Below are 25,450 nucleotides of genomic sequence, written 5' to 3'. Positions count from 1 at the left end.
ATCTCCTCATAAACATTTTGTAATGTGAGTAATGTATTTTGTTTTTCAGTGGTTTGGGAATCTTGTCACTATGCAATGGTGGAATGATCTTTGGCTAAATGAAGGATTTGCAAAATTTATGGAGTTTGTGTCTGTCAGTGTGACCCATCCAGATTTGAAAGTTGTAAGTAGCATTGTTTTTAAAATTACTTTCTCTATGGTAATTTGCAGTTTTGAAATATTCATATTGATATTTTATTGATCATCTGCTCTAAGAAGTCTTTTTTTCTAGGTAACTTAATTATTTTATTAATAACATCAGCATTTTAATAAAAGGATGGTCATTTGGCGCTCTCTTTCTCTCACACACTTTTCTCTCTCTCTTACTTTCTTAGAAGTCTTGAAGAGAGTATATTTGTTCTGCTGGTGAATCTGTTATGTGGATTGAGATTCATAAGTGCTTTCAAAATATATGTCAAAAAGCCTGACTCCATTCAAATCCTTGTTTCCAAAGGGGATATGAATTTATCATTGTCATTAGAGTGTCTTTTTATTTAAGACTCTTTTATTTAAGACAAAAGATAAAAATCTTTTGGAATATCTAATAATAAAAGATAATGAATGACTATTAATCTACCACATTTTTTCTCAACATGTCATGTTCCTTGTCTATCATAGAAGTTTCATTTGTATACCACCATGATCCCAGTAGAGACAACATTCTAAATCAAGTGTTTTTTTGTTGTTGTTGAGTGCAGATTTCATTTTCTGTGTCTTCTCAGGCAAATGCAATTCTTTGAAATCACTGCATGGATTTAATGCTTTATTTGCTTTGAAATAGTATTAACTAAAATACTAAGACTACTGTAAAGCCCTGTGAATTTTTAAATTGGAATGTGGACACTACTGGAAGTAGAGATGCTATTTGTATTAAGACTGTAGAGTGACACTTCTGTTTTTAGTTAAGAGCTTTTCTGCTATCTATAATTGATTTAGTACTGTGAACAAAATCCAAATGATTCTCCTAAATTCCATTTGCTGTCTTGTTTTTAGAAGAATTATAATCTATAAATAATGCATGATAGAAGCATAAAGACCCTGAATTTTGATGTGTGCACAAGTTCTAGATTGTACTTTCTATCTTCAGTTTTTATTTAGATGTTCCATAGCTAAACTCAGCCCTGCAGAAGAGAGCTGAGAAAATGTACCTCCCTCCCTGCTGTAGGTCAGCCCTGACTCGATTTAGCAGTTAGGGATTGGGTTTGGAAGGAGATGGGCTAGCTAGCAGTTAAACAAAAAGAAGTTTACTTAGCATAGTATGGAAAGGATACTCAGCAAGTAGACAGCATTCATCCAGTTGGATCGAGCTCTTCTGCCTCTGCATTTTCTGGGGCAGCTTGCTGCTGTTGTAAGGGGCTAAAATTCTAGCTAGTCTGCCTAAAATATCTAATGAGTGGTCGCCAATAAATTGTAAGCTTTAGCAAGAGTTAGACTTTTAAGCATTTATTAAGGAGAATAAGAATTTGTTAAAGAGAGAAAGGCCCAGATCCATCTATCTATTAAAGGGAAAGCGCATTTCTAGCTCCCTTCTCCACCGGAGTCCTGAGGAAAGAGAGAAAAGGCGTCAGCCTTGCCCCCTCTTCCTCCCACAAGCAAACATCACTTCCTGACACCAAAGAAAAGCTGCATGGCCTTGCCCTCAGAGGCCTTCTCCTCATGGTGGAGCTTTCCTACAGTAAGTCTCCAGCAGGTGGCGTCATTCCAATCGTTACACTGTCAAGGCTGAGGGAGGAGCTCTTGATTTCTAATCCCCAGGATTTCAGTAATCTATATCAGTGCCCAGAAATGTAGTTCCCTGGACCAGTTAAGTCTCAAAGCTTGTTTTGATACTTTATAAGGACAGACTAGTTTAGTCTGTGTGGGGTTAGGGTATGAGGAGATGCTAACCCAATTTGTGTGTCAGGAATCCTAGTAGATAATGTTCATACCACACTCGTCTTTTGGCATAGGTAGAAGTAGAATATTACATATGCTGCCAGACATGGTTGATGTGCTGGTTGGTTTTGAAGAACTACTTTTTTCCATCTTTATAATTGTTATACAGGATGACTCTTTGAGAAGGGATATATTTGGAAAAGAAGCTGATAAAAAAACAAAACAAAACACCACAAGACACTAATGAAGATAAGATTGAAAAATAGATGTGTACCACTGATGATGTTTTTTTTTTTACTTTCTCATTAGGAAGATTATTTCTTTGGAAAATGTTTTAATGCCATGGAGGTGGATGCATTAAATTCTTCTCATCCTGTGTCCACACCAGTGGAGAATCCTGCTGAGATCCGTGAAATGTTTGATGATGTTTCTTATGAAAAGGTACAAAATTATTCTTGCCTTGTGGCTTTGTATGGAGATGTTCATCATGAAAATGTGTGCAGCAGATGAAAGCTAAAGAAGAATTGTTCACTTTACCTCAAGAAGATCTAGCATATATCTAGTTCTATTCATAAAGCATTTAAGGGATAAGAGGGAGGTTTTTTTCATAACTGAATTAAATAGCATTTTCAGTGTTATTTTGGATATGTTGCCAGGTTTGAGTTGTAGTATATAAAATACATAGAAACCCCATATTTCATATTAATGTAATTATGATTTTTTGGTCATTTTACCATTGTAGTATTCCTATTCCTAAACCTCCACCCCCCAATAGCAGAATGTAAGTTTCTTGAGGGCAGGGGCTGTAATATTTTTATCTTTGTACCCCTAGAATCGAGCACAATGTCTTTCAGGTAGTAGATGCCTAAGAAATGTATTGATATTATCTGAATTGAGGCTTTTTTGAGGGTGGAGGGAGGGTGCAGTATCCCAAGGCTAGTCGTGGTTGGGCTAGAGTCCATTCATTCACATCAGGAATCAGGATTTTGTTGGTGAAGTTTCTCTCTTTTGCCCCACCAAGGGAAATTGGAATGAATAGTGGATTCCTAGAGATATCACTAAACTAAATCCCTAAAATAAATAATTTTCCTGGAAAAATATGTTTAACCCATTGAATGTAACTATTTAAGATTACATTAACATTTACAGTAGTGATTTTAAACACTTTTAAAAAAGACAACTATGGCATGGACTATTAAGATTAAACTGTGATGAGTTTTTTTTATTTTCTTGGCAGGGAGCTTGTATATTGAATATGCTACGGGACTATCTTAATGCAGATGTATTCAAAGCCGGCATTGTGCAATATCTCCAGAAATACAGTTATAAGAACACAAAAAATGAGGATCTGTGGAATAGTATGACGACCGTAAGTATCCCTGTCTAGAAGCAAGCCTGAGAATTGAAGAGCCTGTTACCACAAGCACCCCATTATGTTAATCATTGTAAAAAGAACCATATGTTCTACAGAAAGGACGATGATTTGTGTTTAAAATTTTTTTTTATCAGATTTGTCCCACAGGTGACACACAAAAGACAGATGGATTTTGCTCAAGAAACCAACCCACATCTTCACCTTCTGTAAGTGCTTATCACTGTCCTTATCTCTGTCTTTTCTTTTCTTTTTTTTTTTTTTTTTGCTCTCAGAAGAAAAAGACTATGTCAGGCTTCCTGAGCTCATTTCACCCACTGTTCTGTCTCTAGGCAAGAATGAATGTAAAACAGAACTGAGAGATAATTTTTAATCTTTTTTTTTTCTGCAAAGTTAAAATAAATTCCACAACTTCCCTTAGAAATATATTTCACTCATATGATTTTCTTACTTCAGTCTTTGCAAAGGGATGAATATCTGATAGTGTTAGTCCTTAGTGGGTCAGTACCATTCTCTCAGGTGGCACCATAGTGCATAGAGCACTGGGATTAGAGTCAGAAGATTCATCTTCCTGTGTTCAAATCTGGCCTCATACTCTAGCTGTGTGACCCTGGGCAAGTCACTTAACCCTGGTTGCCTCATTTTCCTCATCTGTAAAATGAGCTGGAGAAGGAAATGGCAAATTGCCCCAGTATCTGTCTTTGCCACAAAAAACCCCACATGTTATTGTGAAGAGTTAGACCTGACTGAAACAACTGTGTTGTGTTGTGTTGTTTGTCCTTTGTTCTTGAAGAAGACCAGTGACATCACAAGGTTGATGTCTTGACTTGCACATGAATTGGGTTTAAGTGAGGCAGAGCTGTGCACAGTCTTGAACAGCAACAACAACCACACTATACAGGTAAATGTAATCTACTTGGCCACCAAAATATACAGAAATCATAAATTTTTAAGAAATGCTCATATAATTGTATTCTCTGACTCTCTGAAGACTTAAAAGTCTAGATTAAGCACTGCCAAAAGATTCACTATTAGGAATTCCTGATTTTTCTCTTCCTTCCACTCTGTTTTCCTTTGTTCCCCCATTTCTTTAGTGTAGTCATTCAGTGATTATATTATCAATAATAATAATAATAATAATAATAATAGTAACTCACATTTAAGCAATTGAAGGTATCCTTCATCCATTCTCTCATTTGATATCCATGCCAGCCCTGATACAAGTATTATAAAAGTATTTTTAACTCCATCATTATATATGAGGTAATCAAGGCTCAAAGAATAACTTGTTCAAGGTCACATAGCTAGTAAGTGGCAGATCTCCTGTCTCTAGTTATAGGGCCCTTTCTACCAGCTTCCACCAGTTCTCGTTTGTGGGAACCTCTTTTCAGTTGTATGCTATCTACTGAATAAGTATTCTTTGAGAGCTTTGTTAGCATTAAGAGCATAACTCCTTATGAGCTTGTTATAATTTAGAAGTGTGTGTCTAACCCTAGCTCATATTAAAAAAAAAAAACCAACACATTTTTTTACTCTTGTTCCAAGAGAGTCTACAAATTGCAGATTCCATATTACCTTCCATGTATTGATTTTTAAAATTTTTTATTTTTATTTTTTTGCAGGGCAATGAGGGTTAAGTGATTTGCCCAGGGTCACCCAGCTAGTAAGTGTCAAGTGTCTGAGGCCAGATTTGAACTCAGGTCCTCCTGAATCCAGGGCTGGTGCTTTGTCCACTGTGCCACCTAGCTGCCCCACCCCTATTGATTTTAATAGAATTATGTAGGCCTTGCAGACCTGTTTTCTCTTCTTCTTCATTGACCATAGTCATCAGTCAATAGTCATCCCCTTTGAACATCATTTGGCCTTCACTGACCTTTCTTTAGAGCTGGTCTGAGAGAATGATTTGTCTGTTTATAATCAAATAGCACTGGAGTCAGGAGGTTGTTGATGTAAAAGCCATGATGAACACTTGGACATTACAGAAAGGGTTTCCACTGATCACTATCACCATGAGAGGAAAGAATGTCCACATAAAACAAGAACTCTACAGGAAGGGAACCAGTCACTCTTCAGAAACTGGGTAATGTTTATTAAAAATAATTTATTTCCTTGTTCATGTCATGTCCAGCTTGTATGCATGATTCTTCACTTGACTTGAAAAATGAAATTTCCTTCCCTCTGCTAATTTTTTAAGGTATAACTTTATGATTTCCATTATATTCTGTGTGCTTTTTGAACATCGGTAGCCTCAGTTAAAATAGTTAGTACTGACATCAAGTATTTGATAGGATGGAGGCAAAGACTGTTTTATTTCATCCTTGTATCTCCCAGAGCTTAGCACAGTGTCTTTCTCCTGCTAAATAAGCTTAATAAATGCTTGTTGAATTGAATTGGATTGAGGATAACTTGAAGCCACTCATATGAATTTAGTTTGGATCTGGGCAGTTGCCAGTGAATTATAATGGTCCATTTTGAGGAGATGAGAGCTCAAGAATGGGAAATTCACTTCTGAGCATTGACCCAGTTTAATTCCTGATCCTTTGTGGAATGCTAGTCAAATTAATGGGCAAACTAAAATGACAAACTAGCTCCGTCTGAAATCTTAATGAAAAAAAAGATATCACATTTTGATTGACATTAGATAGATCCTTCCCCTTCTCCTCCTCCTCCTCCTTCTTCCCTTTACCTTTCACTGTGTCTATCTCTTTTTCTCTATCTGTGTCTGTCTCTCAGCATGATAGCAAATGAATGACTTACTTGCTTTGAATATTCCCTTTAGGTCAAATTTTTGCTGGAAATGTTCAGCATTAATGGATAGAACTTTGTACCTCCAACATAAATGTCAGTCAAGTTTTAATTGTTTACCATGTGGCAGACAGTGTGCTAAGCTTTGGGGAGCTCTGCTAAATGCTAGAGAATGTTCCAATGACAATTTGGATTATTGCTCATAGTGGTTAACTATATCAATCCTTACTAAAGTAACCAACAGTACCCTCTTTCTTTTAGGTACTTGTGGCATGTTCCATTGTCATATATCACCAGCAAATCAGACAAGGTTGAAAGATTTTTGCTAAGAACTAAAACAGGTAATTTGTTGTTTAAGTGACCCATCTAAATTAATGAGAAGCCATTCACAAAATCTTTCTGAGGAGATAATTTTTCTTCCTTGAAATTAGTCTTCTTTTAATTGTTCTCATATAGTATTTTTTAAATATCCCTATCAATCAGGTCTCCAGCCTTCCATTTAAAGTGAGGAATTTAAGGGGCAGCTAGGTGGCGCAGTGGGTGAAGCACCGGCCCTGGATTCAGGAGTACCTGAGTTCAAATCCGGCCTCAGACACTTACTAGCTGTGTGACCCTGGGCAAGTCACTTAACCCCCATTGCCCTGCAAAAATTAAAACAAATTTAAAAAAATAAAATAAAGTGAGGAATTTGATGTTAAAAACCACATAGCTGAAAAAAAAAGTCAAGTTCCTGTCAGACGGCTGTGTAATATCTTTTTATTTATATGCTGAGAATGTATTTTCTTTATACATCTCCTAAGTCTTGGAACACAGTTGATTACAGTTAGTGCTAGGTAATTTCCATTAAGCTGTTTTTTCCTAGTTTCAAGAATAATGATCTTGCAATTTTGGCAGTGTCAAATCCATTCTGGATGTCTTATGTATTTTCCTGCATCAGTTAAGATTGATTCAATAGTGAAAGAAAATGTAGTTATAATTTATTTTGTTTATTGTAGATGTTCTCATCCTCCCAGAAGAGGTAGAATGGATCAAATTCAATGTGGGAATGTATGGCTATTATATTGTACATTATGAGGATGATGGATGGAAATCTTTGACTAGCCTTTTAAAAGAAAAGCACATGACGATCAGCAGCAATGATCGGGCAAGTCTCATTAACAATGCATTTCAGCTTGTCAGGTAAATAACACATGCAGTGCATGGCTATTTACTTCTGAAATCCAATGCTTTTTTAATACCTAGTGTGCTCAGGGAATGGTTCCTCCAGGCAAAGGGTACTTTGGGGGTACCATATCTGCTCAAAACCACAGTTTATAGCTTCCACCAATATATTTATCATTATTAATCAGCTAGATGACATAATTTGTTCAAAGTAAAAGTATTTAATTAACTAACATGGTAAAGAAAACTAACAGTAAAATATTTCTCCCATGAACCTGGAACATGAACACATTTTTGGTGGAGAGATGGGACATACAAAGAAACACCCAGAGAGGCACGTACTTAGGGAATTCATGTGGCCAGAGCACAAATGTGGAAGGTCAGCTCATGCCTCCAATACTGCATGGCCATTGATGCTTCTGGTGATGTCATCATTTTGCTACTGTAAGGGCCAAATTTAGTATGGGAAGAGTTAATTGGGGTAAGAAAAGAAACAGCCTCTTTCAAAAGCAAAACAGGTTTATTAATGGGACAATGAGAAAGAATTTAAATCTTTGCGGTAAAAAGGCCCCAGGCACCCCGAACCTGCTTCCAGCCCAGCTAGCTCCAAAGAGCTAGCTTTGCCTCAAAAACACAAACTTACCACCACCCGAAATCTGTAGCTCTAAGGAGAATTAGCTTGCAGTCTCTTCTGTTCTTGTCTGAAGGTCAAACACCAACAGCTCCTCCAACTGTCTACCTTCCTTCCCTGTTTCTCTCAGAAAACTCTCCTCAGAAAAACTCCCCTCTCCCTCTTCCTCTAACTGCCTCTAAATGTCTCCAACTGTCTCTCCCTCAGGAAGGGTGGGGTGGTTCTTAGTCATGCAGAGTCTCCAGTTGGTTCAGCACACCCACATGGGCTGTCCCCATTATAATCTGGCCAGGCCCATGTAGGTGTGGGGAAGCTATTAGGGGAGGCTTGGTTACTTAGTTTCAATAAATGTTCCCTGTGGTCAGAGTTCCTCTTGCTTGTTCAATTATCTCCCCAAGTATACACCCATCTTCTCTTAGACTTTTCAAGTTAACATTTTTTTTAGTCTGACCATAATGAAGCAAGGATAGGGTTATGAAAACCCCAAATCACAATTCATTCCTTACACTACTATTAGGCCTAAATCCTTCTGGTGTCTACAAAGTGTAGTTTCTGTCAAACACTTATCTGAAGGATGAATTGTTTCTGCTGAACACTGTCAGGTTCATTTCTACCATGTATGTGGTAGTGGTGGAACTCCTCTTGGCTTCTAGCTTTTAGCTTCAGCTTGAGTCCTTAGCCAAAGGGCCATCTCTTCTTCATGAGAAGAGTGGGCATTGCTATGCTTTTTTTAAGTCCCGAGACTTTCAAATCAGCAGCGTTTAACACCCAGCCATTAGACTAAGGGGGTATATTTTTTTCCTTAAAGATTGGTCTGTCCATTTCTCAGAGTCTTGACTTGAAGGGGCTTTTTATTTCTACAAGGTGATACTTTTTCTCCATGTACCAAGTTCTTTAGGATTTTGCCTCCAGGCTCATGTCTGTTTTTTCTTTTTTTTAATACTATTTCCTGGTCACTGGGTCTTTTCCTTGAACACTTCACTCTAACTTATTTTATATGCCCTTTTTCTCCCTCTATTTATCTTTGAGGACTTTTGTTGTTATTCAGTCATTCAGTCCTTTCTGACTCTTTGTGACTCTATAGCACGCCAGGCCTTTCTATCCTCCTTTATCTCTTGATGTTTGTCCAAGCTCGTGTTTATTGTTTCCATGACACTGTCTATCCATCTCATGCTTTGGCATTTCCTGCCCCTTTTGCCTTCACTTTTTTCCAACATCGGGGTCTTTTCCAATGAATCTGGTCTTTTATATTATGTGGCCAAAGCATTTATGCTTCAGCTTCAGTATTGGACCAGTGAATGGTCTAAATTTATTTAAGTATTGAATGACTTGATATTCTTGCTGGCTAAGGGATTATCAAAAGTCTTCTCCAGCACCACAGTTTGAAAGTGTCAATTCTGCAGCACTCAGCTTTCCTTAGAGTTTAACTCTCACAGATACCCATTACTATGGAAAAACCGTAACTTTGAGCATATGGATCTTTGTCGGCAAGGTATTGTTTCTGTTTTGTAGTATGTTGTCCAGATTTACTATAGTTTTCTTTCCAAGAAACAAACATCATTTAATTTTGTGGCTGCAGTCACTGTCCGCAATGATCTTTGAGCCGAAGAATGTAAAATCTGATAGTGCTTCCATTTCTTCTCCCTCGATTTGCCAGGAAGGGATGGAACTAGTTGTTGTGATCTTAGTTTTTGTTGTTGTTGTTGTTTGTTTTGTTTTGTTTGCAGGGCAATGAGGGTTAAGTGACTTTCCCAGGGTCACACAGCTAGTAAGTGTCAATTGTCTGAGGTTGGATTTGAACTCAGTTTCTCCTGAATCCAGGGCTGGTGCTTTATCTACTGTGCCACCTAGCTGCCCCCCTTAGTTTTTTTTTTTTAATGTTAAGCCTCAAGCCACCTTTTATCCTCTATTCTTTCATCTTCACCAAGAGACTTCTTTAAGGGCTATACCTAATCAGTCTCTTTTTTCTAGAGATTACTCTAATAACAAACTTTCAGGATATGGAGTTCCTCAGTTTCTCAAATCCTAAACCCCCTTTGCCCTTCCATATGAATGATGGGGAAGAACAATGTCAAAGTCAAGCCCAGAGGACCAGGTTATGTTATCTCTATCTCTGTCTCTGTCTCTATCTCTAGCTCTATCATCTCTCTCTACATACATACATATTATATAAAGTGTATGAAACATCCTAGAATATATTTATGTATTTTAACATATATAAACATACCCTATTTATTAAATATAAGTTTATAAACAAATAAAACAAACTATAATATATGAAATATGTTATGTATTTTAATTATATATTTATATAGATTTTAACCCATCTTTTTATATACAATTTAATATTTATATAAATATTTCTATTTATATAAATTTATAACACACAAACTAAAGCCTTTTTTCCACCTTTTGTCTCCCTTGCACTGTCTCTATTTGTGAGAATGCATGGTACAGAGAAGTACCCACACTTACTGTAAGCTAAATACAGGGTTTACTTAATGAATATACAAACCAAGTCTACATTCTTATCCAAGAAGAGTAGGTAAAAAGTAAGGGGGGAACCTTTATATAGCACACCTATTCTTTGCCAGGCACTGTGTTAAGTGCTTTATAATATCTCTTTACTCTTCACAACAACCCTGGGAGGTAGGTGCTATTATCATCCCCACTTTACATTTGAGGAAACTGAGGCAAACAGAGACTAAGTGAGTTGCCCAGAGTCACACAGCTAGGGAGTATCAGATCTGCATTCAGGCCTTCCTGACTGCTCTAGCCACTCTGCTCTTTGACTGCCCCAACTAGACAAATGCCCCACTTCTCTGCCGTTGCAATTAGGCCTTAGCCTGAATGGAGAGGAAATCAACTTAACTATTTCTTGGTGGTCTTTAGATGTTAATAGTGGTCTTTATTATTTTTTAATGAAGGTGGGATGTTCCAATTTAGACTGTGTGAACCCCAGGTACCTTTGAATACCCTAGTCATGAGTAGATGAGATTAGTCTAAATGAAGGGTTTGGAAGAACTTCGTTGGAGTCGGGGCTGTGGCACTCATGGATTTTCATGAGTCACTTGTAGTTTTTCTCTGGGTGTCTTTTCTTCCTTAGGTGAAGGGGCTGCATGACTATAATTCAAATGCCTCATGATCAAAGGAAGCAGCCTGATTGTTAATAAGTTGAAGTGTTTGTTTGTCTTTTCCTAGTTCTGATGACAGAGGTTGCTTGTGCTTAACTTGATGCCTATGAATACAAAGTAGTCCAGGTGAAATAATGCATATTTAAATCTTTCTTCTTTGCATCCAAAGGTCAGAATGAAATATTGTCCACCAAATGCAGAATGCCATGAGGTAAATTTAGAGTAGTGGATAGAGTGTTGGACTTAGGAGTCAGGAAAACCTGGGTTCAAATCTTGCCTCAAATACTAGATATTTGACCCTGGGCAAGTTACTTACTAATTCTGTCAGTTTCCTCATCTGTAAAATGAAGGGACTGGACCTGGAAGGTCCCTTCCAATTCCAAATCTATGATATGATATCCTGCTCAGTGGCACTTCACATTCCCACACTCTGATCCTCAATTTTGTTCTTTCTGGTCCCAATTTTTCAGCTTAGGTGTCACCCCCTAGTCCTAGGAAGCCAGGTCACTTTTAGAATCTCAGGGTTTGGTTTCCTTTTGTGGTCTTGGAAGCCTACCATCTGAATTACAACTACTAGAACTAGGCCAGAAGCAGATCATCTCTGGGTAAGGGACAAAGTGGAGTCTATTGATTGAATTATTTGCCTTGTTGCATTGTTCCACGTTGGTATCCAAGAATGAGGATTTTGTAAATTGATCCAATATCTTGAGGAGGAAGAGGAGGATCTACTTATGTCTAGGACACTTAGAAACCAGTTTTGGGGAGACCCAGGTCCGCATGATGCATTTACCCATTTCCTCTCTCTGGGCCAGAATAGTGATTAGTTTCCCTAAGGAATTTTTTGAAATTCTTGAGTTTCTAATTTCTAACCTAAATTTAATAGGCTAATAGGAGCTGACATGTGTTCATTTTGTTTTAACCATAAGCTAAAATTGAATTTATCGCAACTATAGAAATTTTCTTCAGACTGCCGGCATGCTGGACAGAAAAAATTTGGAAAATGAGTTACACAGAAGAGTGAGGCCACATAAAAGTGGATTAATTTTAATATTTACCCAAGATTCATAATTTTATGTATTATTCCCTGTTCTCCTTTATACATTGAAATGCTCATGTTTATTTTGTTGAATTCACAATTGAAGAAAACTTTTTTTTTTTATTTTAAAAAAGAAAATTCTGGGCTGAAAGTTGTTTTTTGAAGCAGCAAACTGAGTTTTCCTAGAATTTTTATCTGTAATCATATTCTCTTTTGTTCAGCATTGGAAAATTATCTATTGAAAATGCTCTGGACTTAACTCTGTACCTGAAACATGAGACTGAAATTATGCCTGTATTCCAAGGTTTGAATGAGCTGATTCCTATGTATAAGTTAATGGAGAAAAGAGATATGGATGATGTAGAAACTCAATTTAAGGTAATAACCTGAAATGGCCTTATGTCTACATGGCTATGGAATGCTTTTTTTTTTTTTTGGTGGGGTAATGAGGGTTAAATGACTTGCCCAGGGTCACACAGCTAGTAAGTGTCAAGTGTCTGAGGCTGGATTTGAACTCAGGTGCTCCTGAATCCAGGGCCACTGTTTTATCCACTGTGCCACCTAGCTGCCCCCTGGAATGGTTTTTTTTTCAGAGTTACAAAAGTATTCATTTTTACATAGTTCGGGAAGTGTTTTGTAAACCAGAAGGCACTCTCTAAATGTGAGCTACTATTATCACCAGTCATAATCCAATGTGAAGACTTTTGTGTCAAAATTAATTCAGTGTTTTATCTGCTCCTACTAGAATGTAAGTTCCATGAGAATATGCTTTTATATTTGTAATCCCAGTTCTTTGCATGGTGCTTTGCATATAGTAAGTGCTTAATAAAGCACATTAAAATTCATTCATTGATTGATAAAATCATTGATTTAACCTTTAGGATCACTATGCCATGTATTTATATTAACTGGTAGGTTTGATCCTGCTAGCACTTAATCTGATTCTCATGGGCACATTTTAAATATTTTATCCAATATCTTTAATTCACTTGCATTTGTTTTAGTCTGCATTAATTTTCTGGTTGCTCTAGAACTAAAGAACATGCACCAAGATTATCTCATCACAGAAATGATTTATGATTGATTCTTTTAAACTCTTATTAAAATATAAGATGCTATTTTTATAATTTTGTTAGTTATCTAATCCAGATAACAGTATCATCCTGATTTTTAGGACCTTTGGAGAAGATGAATATTGAAGTAATGTTATTTTTTCCACTGCTTTGTTAATTAATCAACAAAAGAAGTATGGGGCATTGAAAATTAGGGATGAATAAAACATGATAAAAAATCTACAGCAGAGGTCATTGAAATGGGGTTTGTGCTCTTTTTTTTTTTTTAGTGAGGCAATTGGGGTTAAGTGACTTGCCCAGGGTCACACAGCTAGTAAGTGTTACGTGTCTGAGGCCGGATTTGAACTCGGGTACTCCTGATTCCAGGGCTGGTGCTCTATTCACTGCGCCACCTAGCTGCCCCTGTGCTTATTTAAAAAAAAAAAAAGTTAACTATTTTGGTATATTTGGTTTCCCTTGTAATTCTACATATTTTATGCATTTAAAAATATTGTCATGATAAGGGGTCCATGACACAAAAGTGGTTGAGAACCCCTTATCTACAGGTTCATTTGGTAATAAGAAAAAAAGTAAGGTTCTTAGAGATAATAATGTTAATTCTTGGTGGCATAAATCACTTAAGCTTTCCCTCTCTGTGATTTTCCTAGGCTTTCCTCATTAGGTTGCTTAGGGACCTCATTGACAAACAGACATGGACAGATGATGGCTCAGTCTCACAGCGGATGCTGCGCAGCCAACTCCTTGTGTTTGCTTGTGTACGCCAGTATCAACCTTGTGTTCAGAAGGCAGAAGACTATTTCAAGAAATGGAAAGAATCCGATGGAAATTATAGGTCTTTTGTCATAGATTTAACTTATTGATTCATCTCCCTTCCCCCATTTTGCTGGGCAAAAAGCTTATTTAAAACACACACACATACATGCACACACAAACTCTGCACCTCAAACCTAGCCAAGCCTTCCGTTTTTCTTCAGATGGAAGGTTTTGCTTAGCTATCCTGTACTTCTTGAATTTCCCATGTATGGTAAGTGGGAGTATCTTTACGTATCAGTTAAACAGCTCACCCTTTGTCACTTGTAAAGGAGTTATTGACAAATTATTCTCTTCATGTAGACTCCTGGGAATCCTGAGAGGCAAGGAAATTTGCTTCTGGTTACATCAGCCAAGATTATAGCCCAGTCTCTTCTCTTAGTTTTGTTTTTGGACTGGACGTGTGATTTTATTGATATACGGAACCTCCCTAGAAAAGGCTCTCTCTACCAATGTTGCAGGTCAGCCAGCTCCTGCCCTCCAACTTGCAACTTACAGAGTTGCCTAGGGTCTCGAGCAGTTAAGGGGCATGCTCGAAATACCCCTCTAAGGTGGTGGTATCTAAAGTTTTTAGATTCCACACTGTTATTAGTAAAATTTTATTTTGGGACATGTGTCCCCAGTAGATGTATACTTACACATTACATATATGAACTACTAATAAAACTTAAACAAAAATAGAAATTTTAAAAAAAGATTAGATGAGGAAGTAATATTTGGTTCTAGAAGTCATAGTGAGCCATTGGTTTTTATTGAGTGGAAGTGACATGGTTAGATCAGTACTTTTGGGAATTTTCCTAAAATTTCTTAACATTTTCCTTTTGGCAGCTTTGTGGAGGGTGGACTTAAGTGATAAGAGATGTAAGGTAGGGAAACGAGATCATTGCAATAGTACAGGAAAAGTGATGAGTGTGTGACAAGGATCGTGGCTGTGAGTAGGGGGAAGAAGACTGACGCTAGAGATGTGGAGGTGGACCCGAAGAGATTTGGCAACTGATTGGCTATGGGAGGTCACTGGAAGGATGATACCCTGAACAGCAATAGGGCAGTTTAGAAGACAGGTGGTATTGGGAGGAAAGATAATGTATCTATATCTATATATCAATCCATGATATAGATCATAGTTCATACAAGCATATTTATCCTGTTATTATTCACTTTGAACAATCTGGGAAGTGTCTAGGGGACTATCTGGGAGCAGAGGGTAAAGGTGTAATCTTCTAAATGCCACCTGTGCAGTTGATACCATATATTCCCCAGAGCCTTGTAAGACTCTGATGACTCCTTGGAGCCTTGTGTGGGCTCTGAAGAGGGGAGGTGGGGAGTTAGCACATCAGAGGTGGGGAGCAGAGTGGGGTGATTTTGGGGAATTAAGGGGATAGATGTGGTTATTTTGGAGACAAACCCTCCAGGTGGCTATTGCAAGGATGTGACCCATCTTCCCACCCTCCAGGTGGTTTACCAAACAGTCCTTGGGGTCAGTCCATTGCCCTCCTCATAGGTAATACCATGGCTCTTACTTTGGATACCCCAGCTCTAAGGCACTGTTGTATTTTACTTGAGCGTTATATTGAGGTCTTAACCCATATTCTTACTTTTGTCTGAAACAATATAACCTATAGAACTCTATTTTTCCTCAATATCTTAATTACCCTGGGAAATTAGGGAGTCACACTGTCCCGATATGACTTCTGGTCATAGGATTATAGTATTTAGAAGGGCCTGAGAAGTGATCATTAAAACCATTTAAAATTCTTTGGCTTCCTTTGCAAACCATAAAATTGGCATACAACAAAAATTTTTTAGATTCATTCATTAAATATTTATTGGTCACCTAATCTGCAAGGCACAGTGGGCATGCATCTCTGCAACACACACTAGGAAAAAACAAAACAAAAAAAGCAATGGGAAAATTTTATCATTACATAATTTGTCACTATTACACATGTATTTATATAATTAAGCCTGATTAAATCTAATATTCTTACAAACCGTCTCTTTTTTTGCAGTTTACCAAATGATGTGACCTCTGCAGTGTTTGCTACTGGGGCCCAGACCACAGAGGGCTGGGATTTTCTCTATGAGAAGTATAAGTTGTCTCTGTCCAGTACTGAGAAAAACAAAATTGAATCTGCCCTCTCTACTAGCCAAAATAAAGAAAAGCTTCAATGGTGAGCAATTTCCCATTTTGGGAATGATAAAGGGAATTAAATTAGATATAGTTATATTGTCATAGCTTTGGTTTCCTTGGGTACTGCTTACTCATTTAGTAGTGAACAGCTATGCGCAAATTGTACTATTATGGAAAATTTTTATAGCATCAGATCCAAAATGAAATGGAAAATAGCATGAATAATTTCAGAGACACTAGATAGTAAGGTTTGATATGTGAGTTTATCTTTAAGCACCCTCAAAGAAACGAAACATTCTGATTCATCCATCTTTATTTTGGTCTCAAGTGTCTCCCTATTCTAGTCTATCCTCCACTCAGCCATCAAATTGATCTTCGTAAAGCACTTATCTGCCCATATTACCTCTACTCTCCCTATTCAGTCAACTGCAATGGCTCCCTACTGCCTCCATGACTAATGAGAAAATCTCTTTGGCTTATAAAACTCTCCAGTCTTCTTAAACCCCACATCCCCACATACTCATTGATCATGGGACATTGGCTTCTTTATTGTTCATTGAACATGACTCTCCATCTCTCATGTATAAGCATTTTCACTGGCTGTTCCCCTTGCCTGAAACACTCTCCCTCCTCATCTCTGCCTCCTGGTTTCCTTGAAGTTTCAGGTAAACACCTACCTTCTGTAAAAGGTCTTTTTCAATCTATCTTAATACTAGCACATTTTGCCTGTGAATTATCAGCAATTTAATTCTTTATGTATCTTGTTTGCACATTGTTGAATGTACTGTCTCCCCCACTAAGACTGTAAGCTCTGTGAAGGCAAGGACTGTCTTTTTGTCTATCTCCAGTGCTATTGGGCACATAGATGCTAGTTGACTAACTCATGTTACTGGATACATATCTTTCTCTTTTCTTTTTATATTTGATCACTAATGATACATTTGTAAAACTGGGCATCAGAACACAGACTTAATACCCACCTGTGTACCTTTTATGACTTGATAGTACTAGGTTTATTCTTATAACTGTTTAATGAATGTCAGCCATAGCTGTTTCATGGCTAAATTACCACTTACATTTATTCTCATTCTTTTTTAGGTTACTAGAACAGAGTTTTCAGGGGGATATAATAAAAACTCAGGAGTTTCCATATATTCTTGGTAGTGTTGGCAGAAACCCAAAGGGTTATCTCTTGGCTTGGCAATTTCTGAAGGAAAATTGGAATAGAATCATACAGAAGTAAGTAGCTCTGCCATAATTGGTAAATTTCTTAGCTTTACTCTATTTTCAGTCTCATAATCTCAAAATAACATCAATTTTAGGGAAATCTGGGTTGGAAAAAAGTAGAGAACTAAAATGACCATTAAAAACCTCTTGAAAATATGAAATTCTAATGAGATGCTCACTGCTGTGTATTTCAGTATTACCCTCTGCTTCTGCCCCCTCCATCCTAAACCCTGTAATTCCCTTCTACCTTTCCCAACCTATGTTAATTGAACTCATTGGTCAGTCCAATTCCAATGTCACAAGGCATCCACCAATCCCACACTAATATCTCCTTTTTCTGAGTTTTCCTAGCACACATTGTATATACCATTTCCTTTTATATTTAAACATAGACTGCCTGGTTTTGTTACTTGGCCACCTCATACACGTCTTGAGCCTTCCTCCTGAAGGCAGGAATCATATTTTATATTTCTTTTTAATCTTTTCCTAGGTTGAACATTGTGCTCTGCCTAAGCAAGCAATTTAACAAGTGTTTGGAAAATGAAAATCTCAAAGTATATCTTATTCTTTGGCATTTCTAGGTTTGAACTTGGCTCAAATTCTTTAGCCCACATGGTGATGGGAACCACAAATCAATACTCTACAAGAGAGCAACTTGAAGAGGTAATATTTTCCTAACTAAACTTCTAGTGTCATAAATTATCTACTAAAAATAAGGTAGATTAAAACCCCCAAGGAATTAACATGTGAGATTTGCAGATATGACAGTCACTTTGACATTGCCATACCAAGATGAACATAGAGGCATCCTAGACAACCATCCTTCTACCCATACCCATGACTGTAGATATGCATTCAGGAGTTGGAAGCTTTCAACTTTCTGGCAACTTCTAGTTCAATCCCTTCATCTTAAAGATCAGGAAATGGAGGCTCAGAGATGTTACGACTTAGTCATATAACTAGATAGTAGCTAGGCCAGGATCTAAGTGTCTTGACTTCCAGGCCAATGCTCTTCCTACCATAACATGCTACGCTCCCTATTCCCTAGGATGTTTCTATAATATGCATTTCTATGCCAACATGCAAAGCCTGTGGTTATATGAATGAAATATATTTGACAAAAAGTTTTTTTAAAAAACTAGGTGTGTGTGTGTGTGTGTGTGTGTGTGTGTGTGAGAGAGAGAGAGAGACAGACAGACAGACAGAGGGAAACAGAGAGAAAGAGAGAAAACTATATATCATTGTTCTGGTTAAGCCAGAACAATGAACTGGTAAATAGTGAATTTTCAACTGTGACTGAGCAAAAGCAGCCCACATAAGAAAAAAAAAGTGACCTCAAGAAACCTTCTCTATTTTGGGTAGTGTAAGTTCAAATCAAATGTATACAATTTCATCTATAGACATGGCTCTCATATGAAACTCTGGCTAACATTGGAGTTTTAGCTTATATAATTTCTTCTTTGGTGATCAGCTGGGCTTCAATAGCCTCATCTGTAAAAAAAAAGAGAATGCCTTGGACTAGATGATTTCTAAGGTTTCTTTTAGCTTTAAAAACATGAATTTATGTTTAATGTTTGACCAAAAAAAAAAAAAGGGAAAAAGACACTTTAAAATTTTTCCTCAAAAGGTGAAAGAATTCTTCAGCTCCCTGAAGGAAAATGGTTCCCAGCTTCGCTGTGTTCAGCAAACACTTGAAACGATTGAAGAAAATATACACTGGATGAATCGGAATTATGAGAAAATCAGAACGTGGTTAGAAAAAAGGACCAGCTCATTGTAACTTTTCATGTGTTGCTGGGTTCTTGTGATCTACTGTAATTACCAGATTTTGTGATGCAGGTGAACTTATTAAGAAAAAAAATGTTTTTTTTTTTTTTTTTTTTTTTGCCATGAGGTGGCTATATTTTTTAGCATCTAAAAAAGACAGGTTCTAGCTCCAACTCCAATCATTTTTCTATCCCCATTTCTCTCAGCTGGGTTATTGATATAGATATTTAAAGGTACCAATTCAGTATAAGTCATATACCAGAATGTAAAGGTTGTTTGGGTACTTTTCATCTAAATCCAGGACCTAATGCTACCTACTATGTGTTAAGACCAGTTTCCTCACCTATAAAATAAAGATAACTCTCATGCCACCTACCTCAGGGTTCTAAGAAAGATCTTTATAAACCTTACATCCCTAGACAAATCTGAATATATATGAAGCATGTCTATTATATATTTTTTTCTTCTCCAGGAAGGAAAAGTTAGAGAAATATCATGATGATTATCCTGAAACTAGTAGGGGCTAGAACAAGTATACTCCAAAACTAAAATATGAAGCTTATGGGTAAAAAAAAAATTAAAGTTCCTATTAAAGCTTGGCACAGGGATTCTTACCCTGGGAAAATCACATTTTTATTTCAATATAATTGGCTTCCTTTGTAATCCTTGTATATGTGCTGTTTATGGATTTAAAATCATCATTCTGGGGAGAGATCTGTGACACAGAAGGGGCTAAGAAGCAAAAATGTTTAGCTGAAATTGAGCTGGAGAGGTGTTGCTTGGTGATAAGGTGGTACAAAGGGAAAAGCATGAATTAATTAATTTGGTCTGACCATGAGTGCTGAAGAGTTACGAAATGTTAATGCCACTGAAGAACAAGTCAAAGGATATTAATTGTATTATTATTGGCACTAAAATGTTTTAAAATAATGCAAGATGATTGAAACTACTTAAACATACGAGTCTAACTGAGAACCGGCTGCTTTTGTAGTTTACATGATTTAAAAAAGACACCTAGGATTTTGTGTTAAAACATACTAGGTGGGGGCAGCTAGATGGTGCAGTGGTAAAGCACTGGCCCTGGATTCAGGAGTACCTGAGTTCAAATCCGGCTTCAGACACTTGACAATTACTAGCTGTGTGACCCTGGGCAAGTCACTTAACCCTCATTGCCCTGCAAAAAACAAACAAAAAACCACCCCATACTAGGCTACTTAATATATTGGAGTAATGATACTGCAGTGGAGAAAGTACTTGAGATATACTGACTTAAAACAAGAGTATCAGGGATACTCTTCTAGATCATGTTTTACAAAGTTGCATTCTCTATTATTTGAGAAATATAATTTAATGAACATCAGCCATACTTTTCAATTTTTCTTGTTAACAAAAACACAACCAAAACTAATGAAAGTTATTTTTAATGCAAAGTTTGTTGTTTTAAATAAAATGGGATCCATTTCTATATTTTAATGACTCATGGTGATTTTGTTATGTTGGTCACTAGTTTTTAAATCTATTTGTGGAAAAGTCCTTAGACTGATACACTATTCCCACATCAAATTACAACTACCTTTTTTTCATAAATGAATTGCCATCTCTGGGCTTCTTTGCCCCAGTGCAAAGAATAACAACAGCCTCCTCTCTCAATCAGCTAAGGGGTGTATTCAGAACCTATAACCTATTCAGCTTTGCTACCAGGATATACACAGACGCAGATGTGGTACCCATTCCATGGGGCTTATCCTCCACCACCAGCAGGGTTTGGTGGTTGGCATCTTTTGTTTTTAAAAGTTCCTCGATTTCTTCAAGGAAGTCAGTGTTACAAAAGTTTGTCTTTCTAGATGAAATTACTAAGTGTGATGTTTGGAGATATTATACTTTCTAAAAAATGTAGTCTATGTGCTATGAACCTAGCATCTCTTCCTATCATTCAGTATCAGAATTCAAAAGCTCATACGAAGCATCTGTTGTATGAACATTCAGTTGTATGTTCAATGTGATGTCCATAAACTCATTTGCCTTCAAAACATTTTATTAGCCACTCACTCATACCTTCAGAAGAGTGATTCTCAGACTTTTTTCCAATGGTACAATCCTAAACAAAACTTTGTAAGAACCCATGTAATAAAACCTTCTAAGATTATTTTTAATGCTCAATATCAACAGAAGGGTCATCAAACCCAAACCCAACCCAACCCTCCACCTCAGGATGCTTAACAGTTCCTTTGAGTTTCTCGCTTGAAAAAACACTGTCCTAAAACATCAGAGCTCGACTTAAATTGTTGTAGAGAGATAAAACACCAAGTTTCATGTGTTTTTTAAGCAGCAAAATTATTTTTGTCCTTATTTGGCAAACTTAATTTCCACAAAGTCTGTACAGTGCAAAGACTAACATTTTAATATTGCTTTAAAAAAACTATTTTCAAGTCTTATGTAAAGAACAGACACCTGCATTCATCTCCAACGACATGCAGAACTGAATATAAAAACAAAGGCAAATTATCAACAGCACATATGCATTTCAAAATCTTATTTCTATTTGTGCTTGGCTTCAGCTCTGAGTCTGTTCTTGCCATGGGGTGACAGGAACTGCCCACCCTCTGTTCTGGTAATGATCTTCTCATCCAAGCCTCAGTATGTTTCACTTTGTCATGCAAACCCAGGAAAGCCTGATTCTTTTGGGGATGGGGGGGGGAGAGAATTGAGGAGAAAAAAGTCACATGATACACTTTGCTCAGTGCTCTGTAGAAAGGTACTATCCAGGGTCTTTATTGTTCTTTTATTATCAGCAGCCATGGTGGAGATGTGTGCACCTTATACAATATTCCATATTTGACCTATGAATTCTTATTAGTCATTCACTCAAGGAAATGTCCAGTATTGCCCAACCAACAATGCTAACATTCCAGAACATTGAAAGCATTTTTCAAATGTTTTCAAAAATACTGAAAACCGGAAGAAATCTACTAAGATCAACAGGCACTGTGTGTTGAATATGTGCAAAAGTTTGCAGACTTTTTTTGGTTGCCAGAAGTAACTTTTTATGAAATATATTTCTTAAAAATATAAAGCATCCTTTACCTCCCAAATGAAGAAAATAAAAAAAAAAGTTTATCAATGCTTATTACAATAATACAGGGCAACCAAGACATATCCCAGTTATTTTCTTGAAAAGAACATGAAACTAAAATTTTCAGAATGTCAAAAGACTCCACAAATACCACTGTACAAAAGCCACCCTGAATAATTGCTTTCTGTTGCAAGATCCTTTGGTTTGTTTAATCACCATCCACCATTTGAATGAAGATTTTCTAGCATATAGCATATGCAGATAGCCTAAAAAAGTCAGAGAAAAGAAAATCAGTGAAACATTTGATCCCCCTCCAAAAGGTACCACAAATGTACTCTCTATCCAAGAGTAATGGATGGCACAGTAAGAAAAAACTGTCTAATAAATTCATATGCTGGGATAGACAATGAAAGGCAATCAAGAAACAAAGCACATCTCAAAAAACTGTAAAAAAACTAAGTAGTTTGACTAAAGTGTCTGACCCATAAAATTTTTATTTGGTTTGCAGGATTTTTAACAGCTCTGAACACAATACTAAATACCTTCCAACTATCATCTCTTTCAGTTACTCTTTACAGCATCAATAAATTAAGAAAACATAGCCACTCTGTCCGCATCCAATACTGTCTCCCACTCTGCCATCTCATTCCCCATTAATTATAAAAATAAGTTAAAAAAAGGGACCCAGAGAATCCAATAACTTGAAGGTTGGCTACCTAATTTTCTTTAGGCTCATCTTGATTTCTAACAGATGACAGGCACCTCGACAGGGATTGTATATGCATTTTAAGGGTTAGGATATAGATTTGTTCATCTGGGATAGTTTAGCTATCCTAAGAAAAGACCTTTACAAGATCTGAGATTCCTTCATGTCTTCTGATTCTAACCTAAGGTGACTGAAGATGTAGCTACCATGAGAACCCACTACTTTATTTTTCAAATCTTAAAGGTATTTTGTTCAGTCTTTCAGTCAATTCATCCGACCCTTTGTGACCTCATTTGGGGTTTTCTTGGCAAAGATAATGAAGTGGTTTGCCATTTCTTTTTCCAGTTCATTTTACAGATGAAGAAACTGAGGCAAACATGGTTAAGTGACTTGCTAGGGTCACAAAGCAAGTAAGTGTCTGAGGCCAGATTTGATTTCAGGGAGAGGAGTCTTCCTGACTCCAGGCCCAGCACTCTATTCACTGTACATAAACAGTATAAAAGTAGTCGAATCTTCCTGTTTCTCAAGTGTTCCTTTTCTTATTAACTCCCCATCCCTACTCTGTTGTATTTTGGCTTTTTTTTTTTTAGTTCAGACCTATGATTTCATCAGCTTACTCTCTCCACTAAAACAGACTGGTAATTCAACTGTAATTTAGGGATTTGTCTGAGGGGTTGAATAATATGTTTAGAGTAACAATCCAGTAAGTGGAAGGCTCTAAACTTGAAACCAGGTCTTTTTAACCCTGAGACTGGTTTACTATCCACTACTCTACAAGGCTTCTCTTTTTTCTCAAGATCTATACCATGGGATCATATCATTTTAAGCAGTGACATTCCATTTACTTCCCTGTTGCTTCTTTTTGGAATAATAGTCTTTCATTTAGTCATTAGCATTTAAGATTTTGAGAATTCAACCGTATCAAGTTTCTGCTTGTAGATTTAAGTTTTCTTTAATATCCTGGCATGAGATTTCAATGTATCTTACTTAAAAGATTAATGTATTTAAATTTTCTACAAACAGTTCTCAAATTATGAGGTGCTTTGTGGAAAGTGACTTATCAGGATGTAAATTACTGAATGTGTATTTCATGCAAGGGGTATCCAAAGATGAATTAAGTATGTCAGGTGTGGTTTTCAAATTCATCTAGAAAATATGACTTGTACTTGTTTACAGTTGTGTTCACTTAAAAGGAATTACCTTACCCAGTAGTCTGAACTTTTAACTTGTCTTTTCTCCATCAGCTTTTGATCTGGAAGATTTCTCTTTTGTCTGAAAGGAAAAGCAAAATTATCAATAAGAATTCTCCCTTTTCTGTATTAAAAATAACAAACTGAATCAAAGAAGGCTTGTAGAAGAATAGGTATCTTGGTAGTTCAAACTTGGGAAAATGGCTAAAAGTACTTTGTAATATATAACCCCCAGATTAATGTCTGTCTGTCTATCTTTCTATCTCTATATATTACTGCCATGTGTGCATGCATACCCTATAATTCCCTCATCAGATAGGATCATACCTTTAATTTTTTACAGGAAAGGTGTGATCACACTTTTTTGTTGCAACATATGATTTGAAAAATAGTGAGAAACTAAATGTTTAATCTGGCCAGGAAATAATTCATTTAGCTGTCCTCCATTTCTCTCATCTCTTGGGATACTTCATTGGCTATAAACAAATTACAAGTACAGGAAGGTGTCAGACTTATTTTAAAGCATTCTGATAGTTCTAGAATAGTTTTTTTTTTTTTTAGAAACCACATGCCACTATTTCTCAAACTGATAGCTTCTGTTTCATTATGGTATGTTGACTCAAGAAAACAGCCATTCTGAACTAAAGAAATGTCAGAGAACTTAGATTTCATCTGATACAACTTTCTTCCCCTTCCCTAAATGCTTTTGGTGACAGGCAGTTCATTATTCCTCCCATCTGTGGATAGCTCTAATTATCTTATTTTGAGTTGAAATGTTCTTCTCTTCCTAATTTCCATTCAATAGTCATTCTGTCCTTTGAGGCAACAGAACAAAGTCTACTTCTCTCATAAGAAAGCCTTTCAGGTTATTTGAAGACATGTCCACAAGAAAATCATGACCTACCTTGTTAAAGGTCTCACCAAATAAAAACAAACTCTCTGTGGTATTCTCTTAATCATCCTAATAATCCATATCAAAAACGGCTCCAAAAAGTTATTTTCAGGGATCCCATCATGAGATCCTAATACAAATAGGATCTTTTGGGCACTTCAGTTACTATCCCTTTTATACCTAAGTCCACTATCAAGCAAATTGTTGAAAAAAAACTTCAGTAAAAAGAAGTAATTTTCAAAAGGCAACTATTAAGGAGGGGATCAATTATAGCACTGAGTCAATTTTCTTTAGAAATTAACTTAAAAAAAATTTCCTGACAGGATGGAAATTTATCTACTATTAAGAAACAGACCATTAATCTTTTAAGTAGCAAAAAGTATAAGCAGCTACTTCAGGGCCTTAATTGTTAAGACTTGGCCTTGTGTTTATTTATTACCTTGGATTTTCCACCAGTCTTAGCAGGTTTAGTGCTGGAAACTTCCTTTTCATTTTTTTTCTAGAGGAAAAAGAAATATAAATAGTATTTAGTCATTATTATTGTCAGTCTAAGATTATTCTCTTCTGCAATGTGATAAATCTCACATT

At 36.6% G+C, this 25,450-nt stretch overlaps 2 protein-coding genes across 5 annotated transcripts in view; one reads left to right on the top strand and one right to left on the bottom strand.

The window, feature by feature from the left end:
- The window catches only part of ERAP1 (endoplasmic reticulum aminopeptidase 1), a 40,449-nt gene extending 19,981 nt beyond the window's left edge, over positions 1-20,468 (top strand). Inside the window, exons 7-19 of the mRNA XM_043988158.1 lie at positions 50-163; positions 2,224-2,355; positions 3,152-3,283; positions 3,424-3,495; positions 5,212-5,366; positions 6,293-6,372; positions 7,027-7,210; positions 12,215-12,371; positions 13,714-13,898; positions 15,886-16,047; positions 17,106-17,246; positions 17,816-17,897; positions 18,862-20,468. Coding sequence (XP_043844093.1) covers positions 50-163; positions 2,224-2,355; positions 3,152-3,283; positions 3,424-3,495; positions 5,212-5,366; positions 6,293-6,372; positions 7,027-7,210; positions 12,215-12,371; positions 13,714-13,898; positions 15,886-16,047; positions 17,106-17,246; positions 17,816-17,897; positions 18,862-19,014 — 1,749 coding nt within the window. The 3' untranslated portion in view covers positions 19,015-20,468. The remainder of the gene's footprint in view (positions 1-49; positions 164-2,223; positions 2,356-3,151; positions 3,284-3,423; positions 3,496-5,211; positions 5,367-6,292; positions 6,373-7,026; positions 7,211-12,214; positions 12,372-13,713; positions 13,899-15,885; positions 16,048-17,105; positions 17,247-17,815; positions 17,898-18,861) is intronic.
- Positions 20,469-21,018: 550 nt separating this feature from the next.
- CAST (calpastatin) overlaps positions 21,019-25,450 on the bottom strand; it is a 139,399-nt gene continuing 134,967 nt past the window's right edge. For all 4 annotated transcript variants that reach the window (XM_043988186.1, XM_043988177.1, XM_043988170.1 and 1 more), the window contains 3 exons: positions 25,302-25,361; positions 23,986-24,052; positions 21,019-22,340 (listed from right to left, as the gene is read on the bottom strand). In XM_043988186.1, coding sequence (XP_043844121.1) covers positions 24,002-24,052; positions 25,302-25,361 — 111 coding nt within the window. In that variant the 3' untranslated portion in view covers positions 21,019-22,340; positions 23,986-24,001. The remainder of the gene's footprint in view (positions 22,341-23,985; positions 24,053-25,301; positions 25,362-25,450) is intronic.

This window comes from Dromiciops gliroides, chromosome 1 (assembly GCF_019393635.1).
Source record: "Dromiciops gliroides isolate mDroGli1 chromosome 1, mDroGli1.pri, whole genome shotgun sequence".
Lineage (NCBI taxonomy): Eukaryota > Metazoa > Chordata > Mammalia > Microbiotheria > Microbiotheriidae > Dromiciops > Dromiciops gliroides.
The sequence above is the reverse complement of the archived record's forward strand: the minus strand, read 5'-3'. Positions and strand labels throughout refer to the sequence as shown.